This window comes from Myxocyprinus asiaticus, chromosome 3, assembly GCF_019703515.2.
Source record: "Myxocyprinus asiaticus isolate MX2 ecotype Aquarium Trade chromosome 3, UBuf_Myxa_2, whole genome shotgun sequence".
Lineage (NCBI taxonomy): Eukaryota > Metazoa > Chordata > Actinopteri > Cypriniformes > Catostomidae > Myxocyprinus > Myxocyprinus asiaticus.
In genome coordinates, this window is record NC_059346.1 from 29,202,634 (window position 1) to 29,216,110 (window position 13,477).

General features: G+C 35.5%; 1 protein-coding gene across 3 annotated transcripts; it reads left to right on the plus strand.

Annotated features, from left to right (window-relative positions):
* Positions 1-2,017: 2,017 nt before the first annotated feature.
* LOC127420963 (uncharacterized) lies at positions 2,018-5,500 on the plus strand. 3 transcript variants are annotated; one of them, XM_051663621.1, is made up of 5 exons: positions 2,018-2,056; positions 2,432-2,848; positions 3,804-3,956; positions 4,080-4,165; positions 4,481-5,500. In XM_051663621.1, exons 1-5 carry the CDS (start codon positions 2,029-2,031, stop codon positions 4,604-4,606), a joined length of 810 nt encoding a protein of 269 aa, XP_051519581.1. In that variant the 5' UTR covers positions 2,018-2,028; the 3' UTR covers positions 4,607-5,500. The 3 variants fall into 3 exon arrangements, with proteins under 3 accessions (XP_051519581.1, XP_051519589.1, XP_051519598.1); XM_051663629.1 differs by having other exon boundaries at positions 4,101-4,165; XM_051663638.1 differs by having other exon boundaries at positions 3,828-3,956.
* Positions 5,501-13,477: the final 7,977 nt, after the last annotated feature.

Here is a 13,477-nt window from a genome sequence, read left to right on the forward strand (position 1 = left end):
TGGTGGCTCTTGATGCCTTGACCCCAGCCTCAGTCCATTCCTTGTGAAGTTCACCCAAATTCTTGAATTGATTTTGCTTGACAATCCTCATAAGGCTGCGGTTCTCTCGGTTGGTAGTGCATCTTTTTCTTCCACACTTTTTCCTTCCACTCAACTTTCTGTTAACATGCTTGGATACAGCACTCTGTGAACAGCCAGCTTCTTTGGCAATGAATGTTTGTGGCTTATCCTCCTTGTGAAGGGTGTCAATGATTGTCTTCTGGACAACTGTCAGATCAGCAGTCTTCCCCATGATTGTGTAGCCTAGTGAACCAAACTGAGAGACCATTTTGAAGGCTCAGGAAACTTTTGCAGGTGTTTTGAGTTGATTAGCTGATTGGCATGTCACCATATTCTAATTTTATGAGATAGTGAATTGGTGGGTTTTTGTTAAATGTGAGCCAAAATCATCACAATTAAAAGAACCAAAGACTTAAACTACTTCAGTCTGTGTGCATTGAATTTATTTAATACACGAGTTTCACAATTTGAGTTGAATTACTGAAATAAATGAACTTTTCCACGACATTCTAATTTATTGAGATGCACCTGTATATATACTTTTTTATATATATATATATATATATATATTTTTTTATTGAATAATGTGTATCTATATAGTGCGTATTGTATACTGTACAGTGTATGTTATTATTTGTATACTGTTGAGTGTAATTATGTGTATAACAGATGTTTAAATTGCGTTGTGTTAATTTGATGTTATTGTAAATTGGTATATGTCTCATTACTGTCACGACTGCTATGTTGATCGGAACTGCACCCAAGAATTTCACACACCATTGCACTTGTGTATATGGCTGTGTGACAATAAAGTGATTTGATTTTGATTTGATTTGGATGGCATGAGGGTGAGTAAATGATGAGAGAATTTTCATTTTTGGGTGAACTATCCCTTTTGATACTGGAGAGAAAGAGAATTGAAAATGGTGATGTAAAAATAAGCTATGATAATTATAATTTTCTTTATTTATCACACATTATACATTTGCACATATACAGTGAAATTCTTCTTTTTCACATATCCCAGCTAGGCTGGGGTCAGAGTGCAGGGTCAGCCATGATACGGCACCCCTGGAGCAGATAGGGTCAAGGGCCTTGCTCAAGGGCCCAACAGTGGCATCTTGGCAGTGCTGGGGCTTGAACCCCGACCTTCTGATCAGTAACCCAGAGCCTTAACCGCTGAGCCACCACCACTGATTGTCTTTGCTGCATGAAACATCAACTAATATCTCAACAAATAAAATGTTTAAAAATATATCTTCATGCCAACTCAGGTTTCTTTGCATCACAAACAACATGGAAAATATTTGACGTCTGTGTTTTTATGACTGGACTTTGTGGTCCATATGAAACACAGATACATACTGTATGTGCCACTGACCCAACTTTAGCCTGCGAATGCCTTCAACTTTTTTTGTGCCTCATATTTTTAGATCAAAACACTTTGAGGTGGAATTTTGTCTCACTACTGTTTTTCTTTTCATGGCATACAGTATTGTTATACAGCACAGCAAATAATAAGGAAAGAAAAATAGACAAATAAGGCTGAAATATTATGCAGCAAGACAAGTACAAATTAAATTGAAAATTGGGCATTTATGATGGTTCTTTATAATGACATAAATATTTGGGACAAAAAGCAAAATCTGCTGGGTTTTAAAGCCATGGTTATCACAAATATTTTCTTTACTATCATGCCATGAACCATTAAAAATAAGCATTGTGTTTTAACACCATAAAAGATATCTTTTCATATTTGTGAGACAAAAAATTATTTATTTAATTTAAATGCAATGGAAAAAATAGCCACAAGAACTCAATCAAACTAACAAACAGCCACAATGTTATTAAGAATAAATGTAAAGATAAAAACGTAAAGTGTCTGTAATGATTCAAGAGGCGGAAATCACATTGACAGTAACATCCTCATCACCCACAAGCACTACCAAACATTCAGATGTGGCCAACATGAGACGTCTCCTCACTGCACTTGCCAGTAAGTGATTTCACTTCATACTTCAAATATATTAAAATCTGTATATTTCATGTTTATTGTAGCTATACCTGCCCTGTATAGTTTTCTGAATTACTGTGGATATGCATAATTTCTTTATCACTATATCACACATTATATACTGTATAAGGTATATGCATGTTACCATGTCCATTTGTGCTCTTAGTTCTTATTTGTCACTTTAGTAAGATGATAAACATGAATGTATATGTAGTGAAGACCAAATAAAATTCCTTTATATAAGTCGGATCCCAGAGAGGTGAAATTAACTAGAATAACTCTTGCTTTCTCTTACACATTAGACAATTATCCCTCATTTATATCTGAGTAAAACCATATTTTCCTGTTTGAATGTAGTTGCACTGAGTTGCATTTACTTGAAGGTCTCTGGGACACTGGTGAAGGTAGTGGTCAAGCCTGGAGATAATGCAATTCTAAATTGTGACCGTCAGATTATCGAGGGACAAGACATCCAATGGGTGAAGATCTGCTCTTCACAAATCCAACCACCACTAATCATCTCTGCATACAATACCCTTTTATTTCCTTTTCCTCGATTCTCTCTGTCATGGAACAATACTTCAAAATCCCATGACTTAGTAATAGAGAACATCACCGAAGCAGACCTTGGACTCTACTATTGCACTAGGGTAGAAAAAAAGAGGATTGAGCACAATAGGATCATCTTTGAGAGGGACGTGTTCCATTTGGGTGAAACTCTCACAAAGCTGACATACGGAGCTTCAAGCGATCCTGAACATCTTGATTCACCTGGTAAGCTTGTTTCAAACTAAAAACATTCTAAAAAAATGCCAGTAGTGGAAATATTACAGAATAATTCTACTCAAGCAACATTGAATGTACTTTCATGAGAAATATCTTGAGAAAAAATATTGCAATACATCAATATTTGATTGTTTCGACACAGCCCTACTCCACATACATACAGACAGTACATAAAAGTGGAATGTTTTATTCAAGAAAGCTCAACATACAACCTTTGAATGTTTGAAAATTACAAAAAAATACTTGTGAGTTGAACTACGCATGTGCAGTAACAAGAACATATAATTTCTTCACATTTCAGATCATTTCAATAATATGTTTGCTAGTGCTGTTGAAACCTAATTTTTACAAATTATATTTTTTTAAATGCATCAAAAATATATTATTGAAGATCCATGTGTGAAGAACAAAATTAATTTGCATCAACAAGCAGGTATACCTAAAATAGTATGACTAAAATAGTAGGTATACTAAAATATACTTAAGAAAAAGTGTACAGAGCAACTGAGTGTGTATGTTTTTAGTCAGTCATAGAATAATTCATTAGAATCACTTTCAACTGAGACAATATTCTCTCTCTCTCTCTCTCTTTCTATATATATATATATATATATATATATATATATATATATATATATATATATATATATATATATATATATATATACGGTACATCAATGTGTGGGAGAAAAGAATAGATTCTTTTTTTTCTTTTTTTTTTAATTGAATGTAGGTCGTGTCCTGTCTTTACAGGAAACAAAGTGCTGTTCTGAAATGAAACGGAAAAAACACATCTGATCATATCATACATCTTATATGATCAGACAACTAAGGCTTTTCTCACAGCAACTCTTCTGTATTGAGTTTAAGTTAGATACTGTATTATTTAAATGCATCACAGTCAAGGAACACATTTATGATTGTTTTACATTTATTCGTTCAGCATGTTCATTAAACGTCTCCTCAGGAACCCACTCTGATCCAAACTGCCATTGTTGGCAGTGCTGGCTGATACTGCAGACAATGTGCCCAGCATGTTCTCTTCTCTCTGCCATGTTGGCCTTTGTTTGTGGGTACAAGTGCTGTCACAAGACAGGTGAGACCAGAACAGTATTTATAATTTATATACATAAAAAATTAAGAAAAAAGGATGTAATTTATGCTTTCTGTAATACTATGGGAGTCACAATTTTTCAATAATTTTTGTCATTTATGTAAGAGATTACTGCTCTATCCATAGTGCCGAAGCAGTTTGAAGGTCTTCCAAGCAGCTTTGAGATGCAAAGACAGCAAAATCAAGAACAGGTAAACTCAAATTTACGCTCACAAATAGGCATAAAAGTTCTGAGATTTGTATACTGTCTGAAATCTGACTCATAAATTAATAAATCAATATAATAATAATAATAATAATAATAATAATAATAAAATAATCAACTTAAAAATAATCAATACTTTTTCAAAAGTGGGCATTGTAAGAAAATAATAATACATTTCTAAAAATGTTTAGTAAAATGTATATTTTTTTCTGTTGAAGTGCTATATATCAGTACATTGTTGTTGTACATGCACAAAAGTTTTATCCACTAAAAAATAATATGTTTAATTTGATCCATTTAGGATGTTCATGCAGAAGTTTACTACGCATCACTAAACATCCCCAAACGAGGAAGCAAACTGGCAAAGAGCAAGCGATTGCCAAACTCTGACTACAGTGTGTACAATGATATTAAAATGCACTGTTAAGGTATACCCTGCAGGGGTTTATTTTGAAATAGTAACTAGCTTACTGCACATTACCCCGTTTGTTACACAACCACTTACAAATAAATAAATGTACATGAAATATAAATTTTAATTGCAATTATTTTTGTGACCACAAAGTGATTGGAGAGACATGAAACTCTAGAAAACAACTACACAGTCAGTTACACAGTTTAGTGGTCATCTATGTCAATTACACAGTTTAGCACTTGTTCTTTTTAAGGTAAATTCACTCTTCTAAGGTATGCAGTGTATTAATGACATTATTTTATCATAGTTTTATTGAATCTGTTATTTCATATTGTATTGTGATGTGGCTCAATAATAGTAAAAATAGGCTGACAAGGCTAATTAAAACTGCTTCTAAGGTGATAAGGGGTGCAACAAGTTCAGCTAAAGGAAATGTATAACAAACAAGTCATTGAGAAAGTGCATACAATCCTGAATTATCCAAACCATCCACTTTACAAAGAATTTGTTCTTAAGCCATCAGGCCGTATATATTTAAAGTCAGGGGGAAGAACTAAAATATTTAAAAACTAGTTCATTCCTGTAGCAGTCAGTTGGTTAAACTCATTGTAGTTTGAGACTTAACTGTTTTAATAAATTTTATTGGGTAGAAATTGTGAATTTTATTTGTGTATATCCTGACAAATCCATATTGCTCTTGACCTAAATATAGATCTCTTTTTGCTTTTTGTGTTATGTTGACTTGTGTGTTTGGATGTTTTAACGTGACACTTCCCAAGGGATAAATAATAAACTGAACTCATAGAAAAAATATTTGACTGCAGAATACAATGACTGACCAGATCATAATATTATATTCTGTACTGTAAATACTGTCATAGATCTTGATCAGAATCAAGTATTCCAGAGAGCCATGAATTAACAGTAAATATATGTTTTCAGTCAGTCAAATTAATACTGTATCATCATTTATGGATTCATATAATTTTAATATTTTATTTGTAGATTGGTCATTGACAAATAATGTTGTAAAAATCTAGTTTAAAACACGTGTCAAGTTCAAAAATCTTTGTGTCCATTTGTACATTGTTGTTTGTACATTTCTGAAAAACATTTATAGCATTTCCTAAAAATAAATAAATAATTGAATGACTCAAAGAATTTCATATAGTATAACCATCAAGTAAAATGCATTAAAATGCTTTATATGCCTTATACACGTGAGTGTACACAATTTAATGATTCAATGAAAAAACAAAGTACAGAAATATATCTTATAAAAAATATCATGAATTTTTGAGTCACAAATATAAAATGGTTTTCTTAGGGTTACTTCATTTGACCTGAACAAAATGTGCCTTTTCATAAAAATTACAAAATATTTAATTATATATATATATATATTATGCCAACAAATTTCAGCTTTTAAATATTTTTATTTTATTTGTTTTTTACTAATTTAATTTGTCTTGACAGTTACACCACTTAGACATTTTTTACTTTAGCCCCAGAAAAATATTATGTACTTTGAAATTTAATTTAAAACATATTCATCAAAATAGAGGTGTATTCAATAATTTGCTTTGTGTGAACAGTAGTGATACTGTTAGTGGTGATTGTTTCTGGAGTCCTTTGGTGTGTAACTATTTGTATTTTTCTAAAATTATTTAATGTTTATAAAAAAAAATGACATTTTCAAGATGCAGGACAAAATTATTGTGTTCGATACCTTATATGTTATATATATAATTAAAATAAAATATTTTTTAAAAAGCTTGAAAATGTGTTTTCACATCAATATTAGAATTTATTTTTTAAATAATTATAATTTAAATATGATATATTGATATATATATATATATATATATATATTTTTTTTTTTTATTTATTTTTTTTAAAGGTATGAGCTTGCACAACGTATTTATCTACATTCAGACAAATATTATTAATTGAACATACATTGTTTTAATTATATCAAAATAACAATGCTTTGGCATTAGCTTCAGTTGCTTTTTAAGTACTTATTCCTTTAGGCTTTTTAAATATACAGTGCATCCAGAAAGTATTCACAGCGCTTCACTTTTTCCACATTTTGTTATGTTACAGCCTTATTCCAAAATGGATTAAATTAATTATTTTCCTCAAAATTCTACAAACAATACCCCATAATGACAACGTGAAAGAAGTTTGTTTGAAATATTTGCAAATTTATTAAAAATAAAAAATGAAAAAAAATCATATGTACATAAGTATTCACAGCCTTTGCCATGACACTCAAAATTGAGCTCAGGTGCATCCTGTTTCCACTGATCATCCTTGAGATGTTTCTACAACTTGATTGGAGTCCTTCTGTGGTAAATTCAGTTGATTGAACGTGATTTCGAAAGGCACACTCCTGTCTATATAAGGTCCCACAGTTAACAGTGCATGTCAGAGCACAAACCAAGCCATGAAGTCCAAGGAATTGTCTGTAGAACTCCGAGACAGGATTGTATCGAGGCACAGATCTGGGGAAGGGTACAGAAACATTTCTGCAGCATTGAAGGTCCCAATGAGCACAGTGGCCTCCATCATCCATAAATGGAAGAAGTTTGGAACCACCAGGACCCTTCCTTGAGCTGGCTGCCTGGCAAAACTGAGCAATCGGGGGAGAAGGGCCTTAGTCAGGGAGGTGACCAAGAACCCGATGGTCACTCTGACAGAGCTCCAGCATTTCTCTGTGGAGAGAGGAGAACCTTCCAGAAGAACAACCATCTCTGCAGCACTCCACCAATCAGGCCTTTATGGTAGAGTGGCCAGACGGAAGTCACTCCTCAGTAAAAAGGCACATGACAGCCCGCCTGGAGTTTGCCAAAAGGCACCTGAAGGACTCTCAGACCATGAGAAACAAAGATTGAACTCTTTGGCCTGAATGGCAAGCGTCATGTCTGGAGGAAACCAGGCACCACTCATCACCTGGCCAATACCATCCCTACAGTGAAGCATGGTGGTGGTAGCATCATGCTGTTGGGATGTTTTGCAGCAGCAGGAACTGTGAGACTAGTCAGGATCGAGGGTAAGATGAATGCAGCAATGTACATCCTTGATGAAAACCTGCTCCAGAGTGCTCTGGACCTCAGACTGGGGCGAAGGTTCATCTTCCAACAGGACAACGACCCTAAGCACACAACCAAGATAACAAAGGAGTGGCTATGGGACAACTCTGTGAATGTTCTTGAGTGGCCCAGCCAGAGCCCAGACTTGAACCCGATTGAACATCTCTGGAGAGATCTGAAAATGGCTGTGCACTGACGCTCCCCATCCAACCTGATGGAGCTTGAGAGGTCCTGAAAAGAAGAATGGGAGAAACTGCCCAAAAATAGGTGTGCCAAGCTTGTAGCATCATACTCAAAAAGACTTGAGGCTGCAATTGGTGCCAAAGGTGCTTCAACAAAGTATTGAGCAAAGGCTGTGAATACTTATGTACATGTGATGTTTTTTTTTTTGTTTGTTTTTTTTATAAATTTGCAAACATTTCAAACAAATTTCTTTCACATTGTCATTATGGGGTATTGTTTGTAGAATTGAGGAAAATAATGAATTTAATCCATTTTGGAATAAGGCTGTAACATAACAAAAAGTGAAGCGCTGTGAACGCTTTCCGGATGCACTGTACTGAGAGCGTTATAATGACATCACAGATTAAAAATAAGACAAAAAAGAGAGGGAAAAAGTGCTGATATGAAGGGCCAAAAAATACGCATACAGTTAATGAAATGATTGTCATAAAAACGATTTATATTCCAATCCTCTCACCACCCTTTTCCCACCCAGCCACCCTTCTCTTCTTCCCTCTTTCTATTTCTTTCAAAAAAGGTCAAACTACAGAGAACTACTCTATTTAATTTAACTTAAAATACACATTTTAAGTTAAAGCTGTAATGACAGATGAAGAGCTACAGATGAACATGTCTTATTTATTTTTAATTTTACATGCTTTTTAATTAAAGCACATTACATGACAAGGCAGACAGGTAATAATAGGAGAATTTCATAAATGGGAACAGCCATCTAGTACCATTATTATGCAGTGTTCTGATATTCTGTACTCTGAAATACTTGCTGACAAGAGCAGCAAAGACCAGTCACCAACATATGGTGTTTTTTGGATCCTGGTGTAGTTTTTTCCAAACAAGGCTGCTTAACCCTTAAATTCATACCTCATTTCTTTAGAGACCTGGGACCTCATTTCACCCCCTGTACCTCATCCATTTTTTTGGAGTTGTGTCCACACCTCTTTAGTATTCCTCAATCTATCTCTTCTAAATAGTGTAACACAAAAAAGGCCAAAATTGCACAAAAAATAAAATAAATAAATTATAATGGTTTAAGTACCAGAAGTGTATAGGGTCATTAGAGACCCAAGGTATGCTATAGTGTTTTTTTGTTTTTGTTTTTTTTATTTCATAAATTACATATATTTTTATGATTATTTATAAGTTTACTATTGCAGGATATCTATTTCTTTATTACAAGATGAATTAATACTATATTTATAGAAATAAATATTACATCATGTTGATATTCTGTGCAACAATGGTGAATTATCTGTATCCCATATGCATGTACACTATTTGTTACTCAGGTTAGCGCTGTTGTTTCAGTGGTTACATTTGACTGCTATTTGATGAAGAAACAACACTGAAATAAACTATAGCAAGTACAACACATGAACAGTATGATATGACTATTGTCATTTGGGTTTACTATTGAAATTATGTAAATTATGCATCTATTTTGACTCAGTAAGTGCCTGAGAAAAATACTTAAGTGTAGCTTATGTGTTATGTGTAGCTCAATGTGTCTGACAGCCAGTTGCATCTCATGAAATTTCAGTGAGCAAGTAATGAATCCTGTTCTAGATTTGTCTTTATTTGTTGCATTATCTCTTTGATAAATAAAAAATAATACATCAAAATATATTTGTATTTATTATTTTCTAATTGTTTTGAATTTTTTTGTGTGAAAATTTTACATTATCTGGGCAATCTGTAGATCAATTTTCTTAAAGATATACTTTCCGGGGCTCTAAAGATCCTGAATATGTAAGAGTGTTTGGTAAAATTCCCATACATTTTGGGGTTAAGTGCACAGCATGTGTCCTGCATAAACTTCTAAACCTCCAAAAACATATTAGTTGACAAGTAAGAATCTGCTGCTTCTTTAGTTTAACCAGCAAGACCACCTTGGTCCACCAGTCACAACACCAATAAACTGGCACTTACCTGAAAAAGGACCAGCAAGGAAATTCAGGTTGATCTAGTCAGAGAGGGCATTACACAAAACACTGGAAAATATTTTACGTCTGTGCTTCTGTAAGTGGACTTTGTGGTCTTCAGATGCATGTGTGTCAGAAACCCAATTTCAGCTTCTGACTTCATTTAACTTCAGGTTTACAGCTTCAAAAAAAAAAAAAAAAAAACCATCACAATACTTACAGTGGTGCAATGTAAAAGTAGTTCTATGTCAGACTGCAGCTGTGCCATTTCTAACATGTTTCTCACAAGTTTTTTTTTTTTTTACCAGTACTACTTTCAACCATAAAGTAAATACATTCAAAAGGAATAACCCCCCCCCCCCCCCTTACAACTTTAAGTTTATAAAGAATACATGTAACAGACAGTTACAAACAGGTTGTCTGTGTTTGTAATGATTCAAATAGCGGAAACCACATTGACAGTGGCACACTTGTCACCCACAAGCACCACCAAACCTTCAGAACATGAGGCTTTCTCTCACTGCACTCACCAGTAAGTACTTTCGGTTTATTTTAGGCATACCAATAAAAACAAAATGTGACGCATTATATCTTGAGTATATATTCACTACATTCACAAATGGGAATTTGCCATGAAATGCTTATAGAAAATTGACATGTCCTGCAGTGTGACATTTTAAACAGCATTTTGCTAATTATTATATATGCAGCTTTTATTTTTATCAAATTAGTTGAAAGACAACAAGGAATTTGTCCTTTAAAAATTCATTGTCACTGTGGTGATGGAGGCATGGTCGTGTATCTGTCTGCAGGAGAGAGCGATAGAGTGGTATGGCTCGTCACCTGGGTTATCATTATCTCTAACACCTGTTTCTTGTTGTAGTGATGGCGGAGGGGGACTCTCTTCCAGGAGGCTCACCATAATCCAATGGCTGGCCATCTAGGTCACAAAAAAACACTCAACCGAATAATGGCCCATTTTTTGGCCAGTTGGTGAATCCACCGGCCACCCCAAAAGCACCATTGCGCCCTCTACCACCAATCGACGTCCCTTTGAAAACATTTGGCATGGACCTCGTCGGGCCATTAGAACGGACCGCATGTGTGCATCGCTTTGTGTAAGTTATGGTGGACTATGCAACGCAATATCCGGAAGCAGTGCCCCTGCGCAACATCTCAGCACGTAGCGTTGCGGAGGCACTCTTCAGAATTATCTCCCGAGTGGGGATTCCAAAAGAAATCCTCACTGATCAAGGCACTACATTTATGTCACGAACACTATGTGAACTGTACGAATTATTAGGTAATAAATCTATTTGCACCAGTGTTTACCATCCACAAACAGATGGGTTGGTGGAACGATTTAATAAAACCTTAAAAAAATATAATTCGTATGTTCATACATGAGGATGCTAGAAATTGTGAAAAGTGGCTCGATCTCCTGTTATTTGCGGTGCGAAAGGTCCCACAAGCCTCCACAGGGTTTTCCCCATCGAGCTGCTGTATGGGTGTTGGCCACATAGTGTGCTCGACATCATACGGGAAGCTTGGGAGGAGGGACCCTCAAACAGTAAGAATGAAATCCAATATGTCCTTGAGCTTAGAGCAAAACTCCACACTTTGGGTTAGTTAATACAGGAGAATTTGCTCCAAGCTCAGGAACATCAAAGCCGACTGTATGACAGGGGCACTGGACTACGGGAATTCCCTCAGGGAGATAAAGTGCTTGTATTGCTGCCCACCTCAAGCTCTTAATTACCCGCCAAGTGGCAAGGGCTCTCTGAGGTCTTGATTATGAGGTTAGGCGAACGGACGGGTGAAGTTCATCAAATTTACCACCTCAACCACCTAAAATCGTAGAGGGAGGCGGTCCCTGTGGCCTTGGCAACGGTAGTGCCAGAGAGGGCGAAGCTCGGGCTGGAGGTGACTCTCAAACCTATTTCATTCACCCTGGACCCGTGTGGAGACCTCACACCGTGGCCAAGTTGTAAGTGAAATTCGCAGAGGTGTTCTCACCTCTCCCCAGTTGTACGAACCTCATAGAACACCATATCGAGACCACCCCAGGGGTGGTGGTTCATAGCTGTAGGGCTTTACTGGTTGTTTAGATCAGTGTTACTATCAGAAATAATTAATAATTATTTCTGTAGTTATTAATTAATATTTAAATTAATTAATTGGATCTAACTCATTAAAACCTCATATGGGGCTCCAGTAAATGTAGTGTGCTATGTTTAGGAGCAAGTTTGGTTATTAGCAATAATTAATAATTATCAAAGATAATTATTAATTATTAAAATCAATAGAACATTGATGAGAATCAATGTTAGCTTTTTAATATCCTTTAAATCAACAATTATCAAAGATAATTGTTAATTGTTAACATCGATCAAACATTAATTAAAATTAACACTAGCTTATTGATCATTCAAATTCAATCATCAAAGATAATAATCAATTATCAAAAATCAATAGAATATTAATAAGGATTAACACTGACGGGGCACCACCCTGGAATTAGGGACTAATAACCAAATAGTAAAACAGTCTCAATATTAGATTGTTTTCTTAGGAAAATCAACATCCGAAGAATATCGATTTTCGGAAAAAAAACAATGAATGAAGGTTTGAATGCGAGCACTGACATCCCGTCAGCATGACACAGGTGTATGCAAAACAAACCAAAACACTTCTCTTTGTAATATAAACAAAGTTTATTTATGCAGTAATATCAATTAATAATTAATACAATGCAGTCAATAAACTTCCGACTAACATCTACAAACTAAACAGTGATATGATTAGATATGGAAATCAAAATAATCCTATAAAACATTAGGTGTGTGTGTGTGTGATTAGTAAGAGAGAGAGAGAGAGAGAGAGAGAGAGAGAGAGAGAGAGAGAGAGAGAGAGAGAGAGAGAGAGATGATTAAGTGACAGCCCTAAAGCCGATTTTGCGATCGTTGGAGAGAAAGCAGCTGTGTTTATCACTCAAGAGACGCGGTGGACGGCTCGTAAAAGCCCCGCGTTATTTGACTCTTTAATGGATGAACTCAGTTGCTGTCTCACCCGCGATGGTGAAATTGCACAACAGTCCAATTTGGTTGGACCACAATACAGCAAAACATATTCATGATAATTAATACCCTGAGTATTAATAATAAGCGGACATGGCGGTCCGTAAACTGTACAAGCAAAAACCTTGAAACACAAGAATAACACACTATAATATTCTATCTCTGCCCAGACGTAAACCTCTTAATTGAATCGCATGAGGACACAGGTAGAATGTGTTTTCCTCCGTCCTTTAACTCTGACCCGGTTCCTTGAGGCTCGGGTGATGACGGGAGGCCGTTTCCTCGCTCTGTCGGCGGGCGGTACGGCTGTTGATTTTTGGCGGGCGGTACGGCTGTTGATTCTTAGCAGGCTGGCGGAGAACTCAGAAATGTCGACTTGATTGAAGATGGAAGAGAAATCTTTAATCTCTTCACTTCTGTAGGCAAACGGATGAAGATGCGAATTGCTCGGCGGTCTCCTTCGGATCCGTTAGAGTGTTCGATTGAACACAGAGTAACCTCACCTCGTCCAGCGAGATGGGGATTGTATGGCTACAGTTTCAAGTCAGA

Bases quoted from the DNA above. Each gene is read 5' to 3' on its own strand.
- LOC127420963 (XM_051663621.1), top strand. From the start codon at position 2,029: ATGAGACGTCTCCTCACTGCACTTGCCA. The intron at 2,057-2,431 runs GTAAGTGATTTC...GTTTGAATGTAG, and splicing joins TCTCCTCACTGCACTTGCCA to TTGCACTGAGTTGCATTTAC. The intron at 4,166-4,480 runs GTAAACTCAAAT...TGATCCATTTAG, and splicing joins GACAGCAAAATCAAGAACAG to GATGTTCATGCAGAAGTTTA.